The sequence below is a fragment of the Molossus molossus genome, unplaced genomic scaffold (assembly GCF_014108415.1).
Source record: "Molossus molossus isolate mMolMol1 unplaced genomic scaffold, mMolMol1.p scaffold_m16_p_9, whole genome shotgun sequence".
NCBI classification, from domain to species: domain Eukaryota; kingdom Metazoa; phylum Chordata; class Mammalia; order Chiroptera; family Molossidae; genus Molossus; species Molossus molossus.
The window spans coordinates 60,428,923-60,443,267 of NW_023425403.1; the positions used below are offsets into that span (position 1 = coordinate 60,428,923).

Here is a 14,345-nt window from a genome sequence, read left to right on the forward strand (position 1 = left end):
ACCAGCCTGTCTGCCTCCGCCCCTCCTACCAGTCTTGTTGTGGCTGCTTCTTTAATTTCGTAGTTGTAGGACTTCCATTCAGCTTGATTTCAGGCAGTTTTGAATTATGGTTGTTCTGTAGTTTAGTTGTAACGTTGATGTGGTTGTGGGAGGAGGCGATACCACGTTTACATACGCTGCCATCTTGACCGGAAGTCCATTTCTTGTGACGAAAGTCTGCCACCAGGGCGAAGTTGGGCTGATGCTGAGACGCAGAGATGGGAAAGAGGAATCTGAGGAGAGAATGGGGAGGCCTGGGGCATCAGCCACTACTCTGCAAGGAACTGATGCTGCAGCAGCGGTCTGGTAACTCAGCTAGCTCTCCACCCTCCTTCTGATACATCTCTTTCACTGAAGCAGACTTTGTTTGGTTCTGCCACTTGCACTTAGAGTCCTGATTCTCTCTCTTCAGAACTCAGGGTCTGCACAACTGAGGAAAGCACCCAACCAGGCAACTGAAACCAGTAGAGGGGATCTCTGTTGCCCGATGGCCCCCACGAACCCCCCACTTCTTCTCAGTCAAAGGCCCTGGGCACGACCCTCCCCACACACAGGGCAGGACCCAGCTCACTTCCTGCCATGATGTCACAGGTCCCTGGACATTCCACAGTATCCTGGAGACTAAGGCGAGGGGAGCTGAGGGGCCTTCAGGAGGAGGTCCTCCTCCTTCAGCTGGAGGGGACATGGCAGCGAATCGGGGAGTGACCGTCTTTGTCCTGCTGCTGTACTGCTGTCACAGAGCTGAGCAGCCGGCCCGCAACACTTCAGGTACAGTCACAGTGGGTGGCGGTGGCAGGTGGAAAACATGCTCCTCCCTGGGCCTGAATCAGGTCCCTCTTCTTCTCCATCTCCCCAAATTTATCCTTTATTCCCTGGGGGAATGGAGTAAGTCGAAGCCTTTTTTAAAATCTAGAACTCCGTGGGAGAGTAGCATACAATATGTATTTTAACTTTTTATTATGGTAATTTTGTGACTTACCTAGAAGTAGAGAAATAGTATACCCAGTTTTAATTATATACATTTTGCCATCTCATTTTTTCTACACACACACTTTTGTGGTTACTAGGAGTATTTTAGCACTGTCCAAGATGTCTTACCATGTCATGAAAGCATTTTCTTGTTAAGATAAGGACCTTTTTATTTTATTTCTTTTTATTATTTTTTGATTTTTAATTTTATTTTATATTTTCCATCACCATTTATCCCCTCTATGCCCTCTTCAGGGCCTTTTTCTTCTACAACAGCATTAAACACTGACAAGAGTAACAAAAACCCTGTGAAGGATTGACTGTGGGCTCGTACCCGGCCCACATTCTAATCTCTCCCGTGGTCTCAGAATCTCCTGTTAGAGTGGTTGGCTCCAATCACACCTAAGCAGGGCCCATGTGCCTTTGGCTCTGACCCTTGCGTCCTGACCACTTAAGTACTGAGAAGTGGGACGGTGGAACAGTGGACAGGGGGTGACCTTCGGGGATGTGACTCTGAGAGAGAAGTCAGAAGACAGCAGAAAGGGGGGACTTCCGTGACCCACCCTTTCTCTGCCCAGGAAGCTACATGTCAGACCACCCGCTCCCCCCACCCACCCACCCACAGAGGTCACCACAGATGGGAGCTCAAGGAAAGAGGCCTGAGAGGGTCCCCAGCCCCAGCTCCCAAGGTTGGACGAGCAGACTCTGAAGAGACATCTGCAGGGTTTGTGCAGCGCTCCTGAGAGCAGGACACATGGGTCCCGGCCCCGGCCCAGCGATGTGCTCTCCCTCCCACCCACGCTGGCCTGAGTTACCTGAGAGACAGTCCAGCCTGGCCTCAGTCTGGATGAGAAGGCAGGGGAGAGGGGGCCCCCCAGGCCTGACAATGCCATGAAAGAAGCTAACATTTCCAGCTTTCTTTTCTTAAGGAAACTTAGTTTTGAGGCACTTACCAAGGACAGTGTTCTTTGGGGTGCTGAGTGCTGAGGGGTCTGTACCAGGTGGGGGGATGTGTGATCACTCCGTGCTGCCGTCCCTCCAGCCAGCTCATTTCTATGTATGCCTTTCCTGCTCCCAGGTCCACACCCAGGGATTAAATGGACACCCCTGCTGCAGCCCTAAGCCAGCCTCTCCTCTCCCTACATCTGGTCTCCTCGTCAGACACTGACAATCTTAGGTTCCCTCCAAGGTCTGCCCCAGCTTGAAAGACCAGATAGGGGTGGTTTCTAAATCATCTTCTCAAAAGGACATTGGGTGTTTTACTCTGCTGCTGGGGTCTTTCTGCCTTGGTGGGCACTGTGGCCACAAGGAGAGAAAGGGGATCAGAGGCCATGGACCTCATGGTGGAGGAAGCTTCAGCCTTATTTTCTTTAAATTAACCAGAGCACAGCCACAGAACTCAACAGTGAGCCCTTCCTGGTGGCCAGGATGTGCACCATGCAAATACGGAGAGAGAATAGTCAATTATCATGATAACACGGGCGGGTGCTGGGCTGGTTTAAAACTGAGAGACTGTCAATAAGAGGTGACAACAAGCAAAATCCGATACAGCAGCTACACTTGACAATACACTTTAGAAACCGTGAAGATATTACAAAACATAAATATTTTTCTGCATATGCTTACTGGCTGACTCGCACAATACTTCCATTATAATTATGGGACAGACACAAAATGAAAAGAATATTTTTAACAAAGTGCTTGCACGACACAGCTGTACCCATTCTTAATGACGCATTAATGTCTCCTCCAAAGAGAACTGTACTTTTGTTTGCTTCATTTGCCGAAGGTCAGCACACTGGGAAGCGATTGTCATCGCAGCACAGACCTTTTTACATCGTTTTCCTGTATTGTTCTAAGCCCTCCGTGCGCAGATGAGTCAATTGGTATGCAGATTGTCCATCATTAAACCCATTTGAAAATCAGCGTTGTCATTGGTTTAGTGTTAGAACTTCAGCGTCTGCAGACGCCACTTAAAAGCTGTGTGTTGCAGCAAGGGGAGGTGGCCCTGCCTAGCCAGTCCTTGGGGTGCTGTGTCCTCTCTGGTCAGCCTGCCACTGTGGCAGCAGCGGGACAGGCACCAGGTGTTAGACTGGTGGGGACAGACGAGACCGGGGTTCAGCAACCTTGGTACCTGAGTTCTCAGAGTCAAGACTGAAACTATAAGAGAACATTTATTTAGAAAATCACAGAGTTAGAAGTAACTCATAGAAGACATGTGCTTAGGAAAGAAGTGACAGGGGCCAAGGAAGAGCCCTTAGGGCTTAGAAGTGAGTAAGGTAAAGGTGACATGCATGGGGGGTGGGGCAGGGGAAAAGGCTCCTGTCCTTCCTTCTAAGGGTTTTAAGGGTGGAGATTTTAGGGGAGGTCCCAGGAGAAGATCTGAATAGAATATTCAGCAGCTTTCCAGGTGTGTCCTTCATGGCCGGGGTCTCCACTGATTGCTCAGTGCCAAGGCAGGAGGTCCGTATTCAATGCAGCTGGTCCTGAGGTCAGCCTTGGTGTCATTTATCTGGTTTTCTGGGCCCAGAGCTGAGATACAACTGAGGACTAGATGTTATCTCTAGGGTGGAAAGTTCTGGGGGTCTAAACTGCATCCAATGATATGAAAGGTTGCTGGGGGTCCAAACCATATGACCAGCTATATGCCAGGGGAGGAAATGGTACCCTAGGGTTGAGGTCCCATCCTACAGTTCGCCATTGCTAAGCACCCAGGGCTTTCTGCCCTGGTGACCTCCTCTACCTGGCCCGTTGTCCTTACTCTGCTCACGTCTGTCTAACTGCCTACTACGAAAGAATGTGTGTCCCTCTTCATTTGCTCTCCTCAGAGCACTTGCACAAGCACAGTCATCCTTGGAGCAAGGACAGTTTTTACTCTTCTAAAGGGATAGCACCAGGGAGCACTGCCCGAGAGCACAGGTGTCAGCTCAGAGCACAAGGGCAAAGTGTCACTCTATCCTCATAGCTGCCTTGCCCTCCACTTTCCAGATGAGAACCCAGACCCAGGGACTTGCGCAGAGCTCTGAAGAATTGAATCTATTTAGAGAGAAGTTAGTCCAAATTTAATGAACATTGTTAAGCTATTAGGGTTTTTATTACCCTACTAGGTCCAGTTACTGAAACGTCACCCAGATCAAAAACTAGGGAGCAAACACCTGGGCAATTATCAAACCTCCTACTATCAAACATCTGGTTCGTGTTTGAAGGGGTTGGGTGATTGTCAGTGGGTGTTTTCCAAATAACCTAATGCAAATTGCACAAGGTGGAAGTGATGTGGTTTGAGGCTCAAATCACATCCCCACATCCCATATCTTCAGTGCTTACATCTAAGAGTCAAACTTCCATGAAATTAAGAAAGATGTAGAATTTTAGGCCATTAGACCTAAGAAAAGTCTTATAGCCATGGACCCGCAGTGCCTACATGACCTAGGAAACTTAGTGGAAAGCCCCACTGTCCAGCCTCACCTGGAAGCATGAAGAGATTGAGAATCATTAATCTCACCCAGGGCTGTTGAAAAGAAATACAATGCAAGCCACAGATGTCATTTTAAATTTTCTACTAGCCACAGTTTGAAGAAGAAGGCGGAGGAGTCGAAGGAGGAGGGGGAGGAGAAGGGGAAGAAAGTGAAATTAATTTAATAACATTTTATTTAATGTTCTTCTGAGATGTAACCAATATAAAATTATTATTGAGATATTTTAAATCTTTATCTCACCGAGTCTTCAAAATCCAGGTGTACTCCACACTTCAGAGGACATCTCAGTTGAGCCAACCACATCCCACGCATGTTTGTGTGGTCACAACCAACCGACCATTTTATATTTAAGGAAATTGAGGCCCAGAAAAGTCCTCTGAGCAGAGAGCTGGGACTCAGAACTTGGAGCACTGGCCCCCAACTAAATGGAAGGACATTTATGCCCACTGCCACCTGTTCATGGGATCGGGAGCAAGGATTTTGGGTCACCCAGGGTCTGAGACATAGCCTAGGGAAGTGTGACACTGACACTGCTCTTGAGGCTGAGGAGTCTCAGGAGGACATCATCAAGCATAACAATATTCACATCATAGGGTCACCAGAGGGAGAAGAGAGAGAGCAAGGGACTGAGTAACCATTTAAGGCAATAGTGACAGAAAACTACCCTAACCTGGTGAAGAAAAAAGACATATGCAAGTCTGGGATATACAGAGAGCCCCAAACAAGATGAACTCAAAGAGGCCCACACCAAGACACCTCATAATTAAAATGGCAAAGATTAAAGATAAAGAGATAATCATAAAAGCAGTAAGGGAAAGATAGTTACCCACAAGGGAGCTCTCATAAGGCTGTCGACTTATTCCCAACAGAAACTTTTCAGGACAGAAGGGGTTGGTGTGAAATATTCAAAGTGCTGGACCTATAGCCAAGACCTCTCTAACAAGCAAAGCTATCATTTTAAATTGAAGGAGAGAAAAAGAGCTTCCCAGACAAGAAAAAGCTAAAGAAATTCATCACCACCCTGGCTGTTTTGGCTCAACGGTTAGACTGTCGGCCCACAAAATGAAGGATTGTGGGTTTGATTCCTGGTCAAGGGCACGTACCTGGGTTACAGGTTCAATCCCAGCTCCAGTCGGGGTGGTACAGGAGGCAACCAATCAATGTGTCTCTCACATATCTATGTTTCTCTCTTTTTTTCCCTTCTTCCTTTCCACTCTATCTAAAAAAAAAAAAAAGAAAGAAAGGAAGAAAAGAGAAGAAGGGAAGAGAAGAGAAGAGAAGAGAAGAGAAGAGAAGAGAAGAGAAGAGAAGAGAAGAGAAGAGAAGAGAAGAGAAGAGAAGAAGAGAGAAAAGAAATCACCATTAAATCAGTATTACAAGAAATGCTAAAGGAACTTCTTTTTTTTTTTATCCTCACCCGAGGACATTTTTCCATTTTTTTTTCAGATAGAGTGGGAGGGAGAGAGGGGAAGAGAGAGAGAGAAACATCAATGTGAAAGGGACACATCGAGTGGCTGCCACCTGCACGACCCATCTAGGACCGGGGACAAATTGCAACCAAGATACCTGCCCTTAGTGGGAACCGAACCCGGGTCTCTGTGGACCACAGGCCGATGCTCCAACCGCTGAGCCAAACTGGCCAGGGCTAAAGGGAATTCTTTTAAGAAGAAGCAGAGAAAGATTTTCGTTCAAGACGGCAGTGTAGGTAAATGCGGTACTTGCCTCCTCCCATAACCACATCAAAATTATAACTACATTACAGCACAACCATCATTCAGAACCACCTGAAGTCAAGCTGAATGGAAGTCCTATGACTACGAAATTGAAGAAGCAGCCACATCAAGACTGGTAGGAGGGACAGAAGCGTGGACGGGCTGGTCCCACACCCACATGTGGCAGATAAAAATCAGAAGGACACCTTGGCTGTGAAGGTCATCCCTGAGAAGTGAGGGGTCCCCCTCCCACACCAGGCACCCAGCTCAGGGTTCTAGTGCCAGGTAGAGAAGTCCCCATAACTTCTGGCTATAAAAACCAGCACAAATTGAGGCTAAAGGAGGTTGAGGCTGCTATTGCCCCAAGCAGCTCCTCTCAAAGGGCCTGTGCATGGACTTGCCCATGGACTTACTCAGACTTGCTCCCTCTAAGCTCGGAGGGGAGGCAGCTTGAAAGGCACCAGAAACATACAGGGAAGAACTGAGCTGTTTGGCCTCAAGACAAGGGCTGGAGAGGCAGCTTTCTCTTAGACAGATGGGCTGGTGGAGGCCATTGTTCCTTTGGTGAGCCCTTTCCCCATGGGCCGGCAGACAGCCGCCATATCTTTCTTGATCTTTCCAGCAACCGGGTTCACACTGTTTGCCCACACTGGTGATTCCCTAAGGCCTTGCCCCACCCAACTTTCAGGCCCACCCAAGCTGTTTCCAGTGGCTTTACCATAGGATTGGCCTGTCTTGAATCCTGCTTCAGAGTTTCCTAAAATCTCTCAAACAAGCAGCATCCGGTCTCAGCAAGCCCCATACCTCTTGTTAAGTGGCCCCAGATCTGGCACTAGAAACAGCCAGCCTTGGTTCACAGCTTGACTTTTCCTGGGCACCTCCAAGCCCAGCACAAGAAGCAGCCATCAGCAGATCACTTTGTAGCTTATGCCGGGTGGCCCCGGGTAGAACACAGGCAGTGGCTGACCTGGCCCCAGAGCCAGCAGGCCCAGTGGACAGCTTCAGACCACATCAAAATACCACCACCCAACCACCTTCACAAGTGACACACTCAATGAGTGGACTCAGTGGGTACCAGAGCCCTGCTGAAGTAAGTCTTATTCTGTGTGTTGGGCCCTGCACTACTGGTCCTTCAAGGTAGTCAGAGGCCAGTGGTCAGCAGGCACAGCCAATCCTCACAGGTGATCATTCTGAGTAAATTTCTCCCATTGATGTGCCAAAAGCAATCAAGACTCAATTACAACAGAAGTGTGTATAGTCCACACTACGGGGTGCACCTCGAGGGCCCACCTGGGGTGATCAGGGAGACTGTGCCACTAGACCTTACAGGACACTTACAACAATAGGCCACCCTACAAAGCCTAGGAGACCTAGCAACTCTACCTAATACATAGAAGCAATCACAGGGAAGCAGCCAAAATGAGGAGACAGAGAAACATGTCCCAAATGAAAGAACAGAACAAAACTCCAAGAAAAGAACTAAATGAAATGGAGATAAGCAATCCATCGGATGCAGAGTTCAAAACACTAGTTTTAAGGTTACTCAAGAAACTAGGTGAGACATTCAAGGAACTTAATGCGACCTTTAAGGCACTTAAGGAGACCTCCAAGAAACTTAGTGAGAGCATCAACAACAACAAAAAGGACCAGTCAGCGCTGGCTGGTTTGGCTCAGCAGTTAGAGCATCGGCCTGTGGTCCCTAGAGACCCAGGTTCCCACTAAGGGCACGTACCTTGGTTGCAGTTTGTCCCTGGCCCTGGTTGGGTCGTGTGAGTGGCAACCACTCGATGTGTCCCTTTCACGTCGATGTTTCTCTCTCTCTCTCTCTCCCTCGCACTGTATCTGAACAAAAAATGAAAAAATGTCCTCGGGTGAGGATTTTAAAAAAAAGGACCAGTCAGAAATGAAGGATGAAGGATACACTAACTGAAATAAAGAGTAATTTACAGGGAATCAATAGTAGAGTAGGTAAAGCCAAGAAGCAAATCATCTATTTGGAATATAAGGAAGCAAAAAACACCCAAACAGAACAGCATAAAGAAAAAAATATCCAAAAAAATAAGGACAGTGTAAGGAGATGAACATCTATTTGAAAAAAATTACAGAAAACTTCTCTTACTTGATGAAGAAAACAGATACAAGTCCAGGAAGCACAGAGAATCCCAAACAAGATGAACCCAAAGAGGTCTACACCAAGACACATCATCATCAAAATACCAAAGGTTCAAGACAAAGAGAGAATCTTAAAAGCAGCAAGAGAAAAGCAGTTAGTTACCTACAAGTGAGTTCCCATTAGACTGTCATCTGATTTCTCAAAAGAAACTTTGCAGGCCAGAAAGGAGTGTCAAGAGATATTCAAGGTGATGAAAAGCAAGGACCCACAACCAAGATTACTCTATCCTGCAAAGCTATCATTTAGAATCGATGGACATATACAGAGTTTCCCAGACAAGAAAAAGCTAAAGGAGTTGATCTCTACCAAACCATTATTATATGAAATGTTGAAGGGTCTTCTTGAAGAAGAAGAACAAAAATATGAACAATAAAATGGCAATTAATACATATCTATCAACAATTGAATCTATAAACAAAATGAGCAAGCAGAACATAAACAGACTCATGGATACAGATAACTTTTTGTTGCTTGCCAGATGGGTGAGGGCTGGAGGGATGGGTGAAAAAGATGAAGGAATTAAGAAGTACAAACTGGTTGTTAGACTGATGAACCTCAAAAGAAAGGGTGGAGGAAGAGGAGGATGAGATAAACCAAAGAACTTCTATGCATATATACATAACCAATGGACACTAACAATAGTGTGGGGAAGGCAGGAGCAGGGTGAGATTGGGGAGGAAGGGGTCAGTGGGTAAAAAAGTGGGGGGGGAGGACATCTGTAATACATTCAACAATAAAAATGAGTTAAAAACAAAACAAAACAAAACAAGAAGCCACATCAAGACTGGCTCCAGTATGAGGGAGGTAGCTTGAGAGGCACCAGAGACATTCAAGGAAGAACGGAGTTGTTTGGCATCAGGGTGAGAGCTGGCGAGGCAGCTTTCTTCCAGACAGATATACTGGTGAAGGCTGATGTTCCTTTGGAGAGTCCTTCCCTCACAAGGCAGGCAGATGGCTGCCATATCTGAGACTCTAGCAACCTGGCTCACAGTGTTTGCCCTCCCTGGTGATACCCTGAAGCCCTGCCCCACCCAACTTTCGGGACCACCCAAGTTGTTTCCAGTGGCTTTACTATAGGATGTACTATAAAATTTATTTTAAAATCTGTTCAGATTTTCCTAAGTTCTTGCAAACAGCAGCATCTGGCCTCAGTGAACCCTACACCTCTCACTAAGTGGCTCCAGGCCTGACACTAGAAGCAGCCATTTGCAGATCACTCTGTAGCTTATGCTACAGCAGTGGCTGACCTTGCCCCAGAGCCAGCACTCCCAGTGGACAGCTTCAGATCACGTTGAAGCATCACCACCCAACCACCTCCACAAGCAACACACTCAAGGAGTAGATTCAGTGGGTACCAGAACCTGGCTGAAGTAAGTCTTGCTCTGTGTTGTGGGCCCCTGCACAGCAGGTCCTCCAAGGTAGTCAGAAGTCAGTGGTCAGTGGGCACAGCCTGTCCTTGCAGCTGATCAGCATGAGTAAATTCCTCCCATTGATGTGCCAACAGCAATCAAGACTCAATTACAATAGAAGGGTGTACAGTCCACATAAGGGGTGTACCTCAAGGGCACAACTGGGGTGATCAGGGAGGCTGTTCCACTGGACCCTACAGGAAACATACTACAATAGGCCACCCTAGGAAGTCTAGGAGACATAGCAACTCTACCTCATACATAGAAACAAACACAGGGAGGCAGCCAAAATAAGGAAACAAAGAAACATGTTCCAAATGAAAGAACAGAACAAAACTCCAGGAAGAGAGCTAAACAAAACAGGTAAGCAATCTAACAGATGCAGAGTCCAAAACACTGGTTATGCCCTGGCCGGTTTGGCTTAGCGGTTAGAGTGTTGGCCCACGGAACAGAGAGGCCCGGGTTCAGTTCCCCCTAAGGGCACGTACCTCGGTTGCAGTTTGTCCCCGGCAATGGTTGAGTCGTGTGGGTGGCAACCACTCGATGTGTCCCTTTCACATCGATGTTTCTCTCTCTCTCCCTCCCACTCTATCTGAACAAAATATCAAAAAATGTCCTTGGGTGGGGATAAAAAAACAAAAACAAAAAAAACTGGTTATAAGGATGCTCAAGGAACTCAGTGAGAATTCCAAGGAATGCCGTGAGAACATCAACAATAAAGAAAAGGACCAGTCAGAAATGAAGGATACACTAACTGAAATAAAGAATAATTTACAGGAAATAAATAGTAGAGTATGTGAAGCCAATAAGCAAACCATCGATTTGGAATATAAGGAAGCATAAAACAACCAATTAGAACAGCAAAATGAAAAACGGGTTAAAAAAAAAGCGAGGACAGTTTAAGGAGCCTCTGAGACAACTTCAAGCATACCAACATTCACGTTAGCGGGGTGCCAGAAGGAGAAGAGAGAGAGCAAGAAATCGAAAACCTATTTGAAAAAAGAAAAAGAAAAAATAATGACAGAAAACTTCCCTAACTTGGTGAAGGAAACAGACATACAAGTCCAGGAAGCACAGAGAGTCCCAAACAAGATGAAACCAAAGAGGCCCACACCAAGACATCATAATCAAAATGCAAAAGGTTAAAGACAAAGAGAGAATCTTTTTTTTCTTTATTGACTTTAGAGAGAGAGGAAGGGAGAGGAAGAGAGAGACAGAAACATTGATAAGAGAGAACATCTATTGGCTGCCTCTTGCATGATCCCACTGGGGTTTGGGCCCACAACTTGGACATGTGTCCTGACCAGGAATCAAACCAGTGACCTCCTGATGCATGAGTCAATGTTCAACCACTGAGCCACACCAGCTGGGCAAGACAAAGAGAGAATCTTAAAAGCAGCAAGAGAAAAACAGTTATTTACAAGAGAGCTCCCTTATATAAGACTGTCAGCTGATTTCTCCAAAGAAACTTTGCAGGCCAGAAAGGAGTGGCAAGAAATATTCAAAGTGATGAAAAGCAAGGACCTACAACCAAGATCACTCTATCCTGCACCGCTATCATTTAGAATCAATGGACATATAAAGAGTTTCCCAGACAAAAAAAAGCTAAAGGAGTTTATCACTACCAAACCAGTATTATATGAAATGTTGAAGTGTCTTCTTGAATAATATAAACAATAAAATGGCAATAAATACATATCTATCAACAACTGAAACTCCAAAAAAATGCACAAGCAGAACAGAAATAGACTAATAGATACAGAGAACATTTTGTTGGTTGCCAGATGGGAGGGAAGTTGAGTGGATGGGTGAAGAAGGTGAGTGATTAAGAAGTACAAATTTGTTGTTAGAGGGAGTGAGATCAGGAGGCAGAAAGAAATAAACCAAAGAACTTATATGCATATACACATAACCAACATATGCAAATATGTATGGATATATGCATGACCAATGGACATAGACAATAGTGTGAGGAAGCCAGGAGGGGGAGGGGGAGCAGGGAAAAGGGTGTCATTGGGGGAAAAAAGAGGGGACATCTGTAATACTTTCAACAATAAAGATAAGTTTAGCCCTGGCCAGTTTGGCTCAGCGGTTAGAGCGTCGGCCTGCGGTCCGGAGAGACCCGGGTTCGGTTCCCGCTAAGGGCACGTACTTCGGGTGCAGTTTGTCCCCGGCCCTGGTTGGTCGTGCGGGTGGCAGCCACTCGATGTGTCCCTTCACGTCGATGTTTCTCTCTCTCTCTCCCTTCCTCTCTCTCCCTCCCACTCTATCTGTACAAAAAATGGAAAAATATCCTCGGGTGAGGATAAAAAAAAAAAAAAAAAAAAGATAAGTTTAAAAAAAATTTTTTAAACAAGGGAGGCCCAGCTGGTGTGTCTCAGTGGTTGAGCATCAACCCATGCACCAAGAGGTCGCCGGTTTGATTCCTGGTCAGGGCACAAGCCCAGGTTGTGGGCCCAATCCCTCATGGGGGACATGCAGGAGGCGGCCAGTTGATGTTTTCTCTCATTGATGTTTCTATCTCTCTTTCCTTCTGTCTTCCTCTCTCTCTAAAAATCAATAAGAAAAAAAATTTTTTTAATGAAAATAAAAAAATAAATTAAAAGAAGGAGGAAAAAAGGAACATAAATATAAATAATAAAATGGTGATAACTGTGTACCTATCAGTAATCACTTTAATTATAAGCAGATTAAGTGTTCCAATCAAAAAACACAGGATAGTGGAATGGATATGAAAACAAGACCCATATATATTCTGTCTACAAGACACCCATCTCAGAACAAGTAATACACAGAGACTGAAAGTAAAGGGATGGAAAAAAGGTATTTCGTGCAAAAGAAAATGAAAAAATGCTTGGGTAGCAATACTTTTATAAGATAAAATAGACTTTAAAATGAAGGCCATAATAATAGACAAAGAAAAACATTACATAAGGATAAAGGGATCAATCAAATAAGAAGATACAACCCTTGTGAACATTTATGTATTCAACATAGGAGCACCTAAATATATAAAGCAAATATTGATGAACATAAAGAGAGAGTTCAATAGTACTACAGTCATAGTAGGGGACTTTAACACACCATTGACATCAATGGATACATCTTCCAGTCAGAAAATAAATAATAAAACATTGGCTTTAAATGACAATTAGACCAGATGGATTTAAGTGATATTTTTAGAGCATTTCACCCCAAAGCAACTGAATATCCTTTTTTTCAAGTGCACATGAAAAATTTTCCAGGAAAGGCCAAGTTAGGACACAAAACAAATCTTAATAAATTTAAGAAGATTGAACTTATATCTAGCATCCTTTCTACCATAATGGTATGAAACTAGAAATTAATTACAAGAAAAAAATTAAAAACACGTAAACATATGGGAGTAAAATAACATGTTACTAAACAATGAATTGGTTAACAATGAGATTAAGGAAGAAATCAAAGATACCTTAAGACGAATGAAAATAAAAACACAAGAACCCAAAATCTATGGGACACAGCAATCTTAAGAGGGAAATTCATAGCAATGCAGGCCTACCTCATGAAACAAGAAAAATCTTAAATAAAAAATTTAACCTTACTTTTAAAGGAATTAGGAAAAAAAAAAAAGCCCAAAGTGAGTAGAAGGAAAGAGATCATAAAGATCAGAGTGGAAATAAGTAGTCTAAAAAAAAAATATGTAATATCAATGAAACCAAGAGCTGGTTCTTTGAAAAGATAAACAAAATTGATAAACCTCTAACCAGACTCATCAAGAAGAAAAGAGAGAGGACCCAAATAAATAAAATTCGAAATGAAAGAGGAGAAGTGACCACTAACATCACAGAAATGCAAAGGATTATATGAAAACACTATGAACAATTTTATGCCAACAAATTGAACAAGCTGGAAGAAATGGATAAATTCCTAGTAACATGCAAACTTCCAAGACTAAAACAAGAAACAGAAAATCTGAACTGACCAATTACTACCAATGAAATCTAATTAGTAATTTAAAAAAATAAAAACAGCCCTGGCTGGTTTGGCTCAGCGGTTGGAGCGTCGGCCTGCGGTCCATGGAGACCCGGGTTCAGTTCCCGCTAAGGGCACGTACCTCGGTTGCAGTTTGTCCCCGGCCCTGGTTGGGTCGTGTGGGTGGCAACCACTCGATGTGTCCCTTTCACGTCGATGTTTCTCTCTCTCTTCTTCTCTCTCCCTCCCACTCTACCTGAACAAAAAATAAAAAATATATATATATTAAAAAAATAAAAACAAGCAAAAGTACTGGACTAGAATACTTCTTAAGAGAATTTTAGCCAAGATTCAAAGAATAAATAGCTATCCTTCTCAAACTATTCCAAAAAATTCAAGAAGAGGGAAGGCTCCCAAGCTCTTTTTATGAGGCCACTCATCCTCATTTCAAAACCAAAGACGTTACAATAAAATAAAATTATAGACTAATATTCCTGATGAACATAGATGCAAAAATTCTCAGCAAAATATTAGCAAACCAAATTCAGTAATACATTAAAAAAATCAAGTGGGATTTATTCCAGGGATTCAAGGTTAGTCAAATATTCACAAA

The 14,345-nt window shown here is 44.3% G+C and overlaps 1 protein-coding gene across 1 annotated transcript in view; it reads left to right on the forward strand.

Annotated features, from left to right (window-relative positions):
• Window positions 1–722: 722 nt before the first annotated feature.
• Window positions 723–14,345, forward strand: part of LOC118622391 (sperm acrosome-associated protein 7-like) — a 37,610-nt gene continuing 23,987 nt past the window's right edge. Inside the window, exons 1-2 of the mRNA XM_036249797.1 lie at window positions 723–822; window positions 6,728–6,739. Of these exons, the coding sequence (XP_036105690.1) occupies window positions 723–822; window positions 6,728–6,739 (112 nt within the window). The remainder of the gene's footprint in view (window positions 823–6,727; window positions 6,740–14,345) is intronic.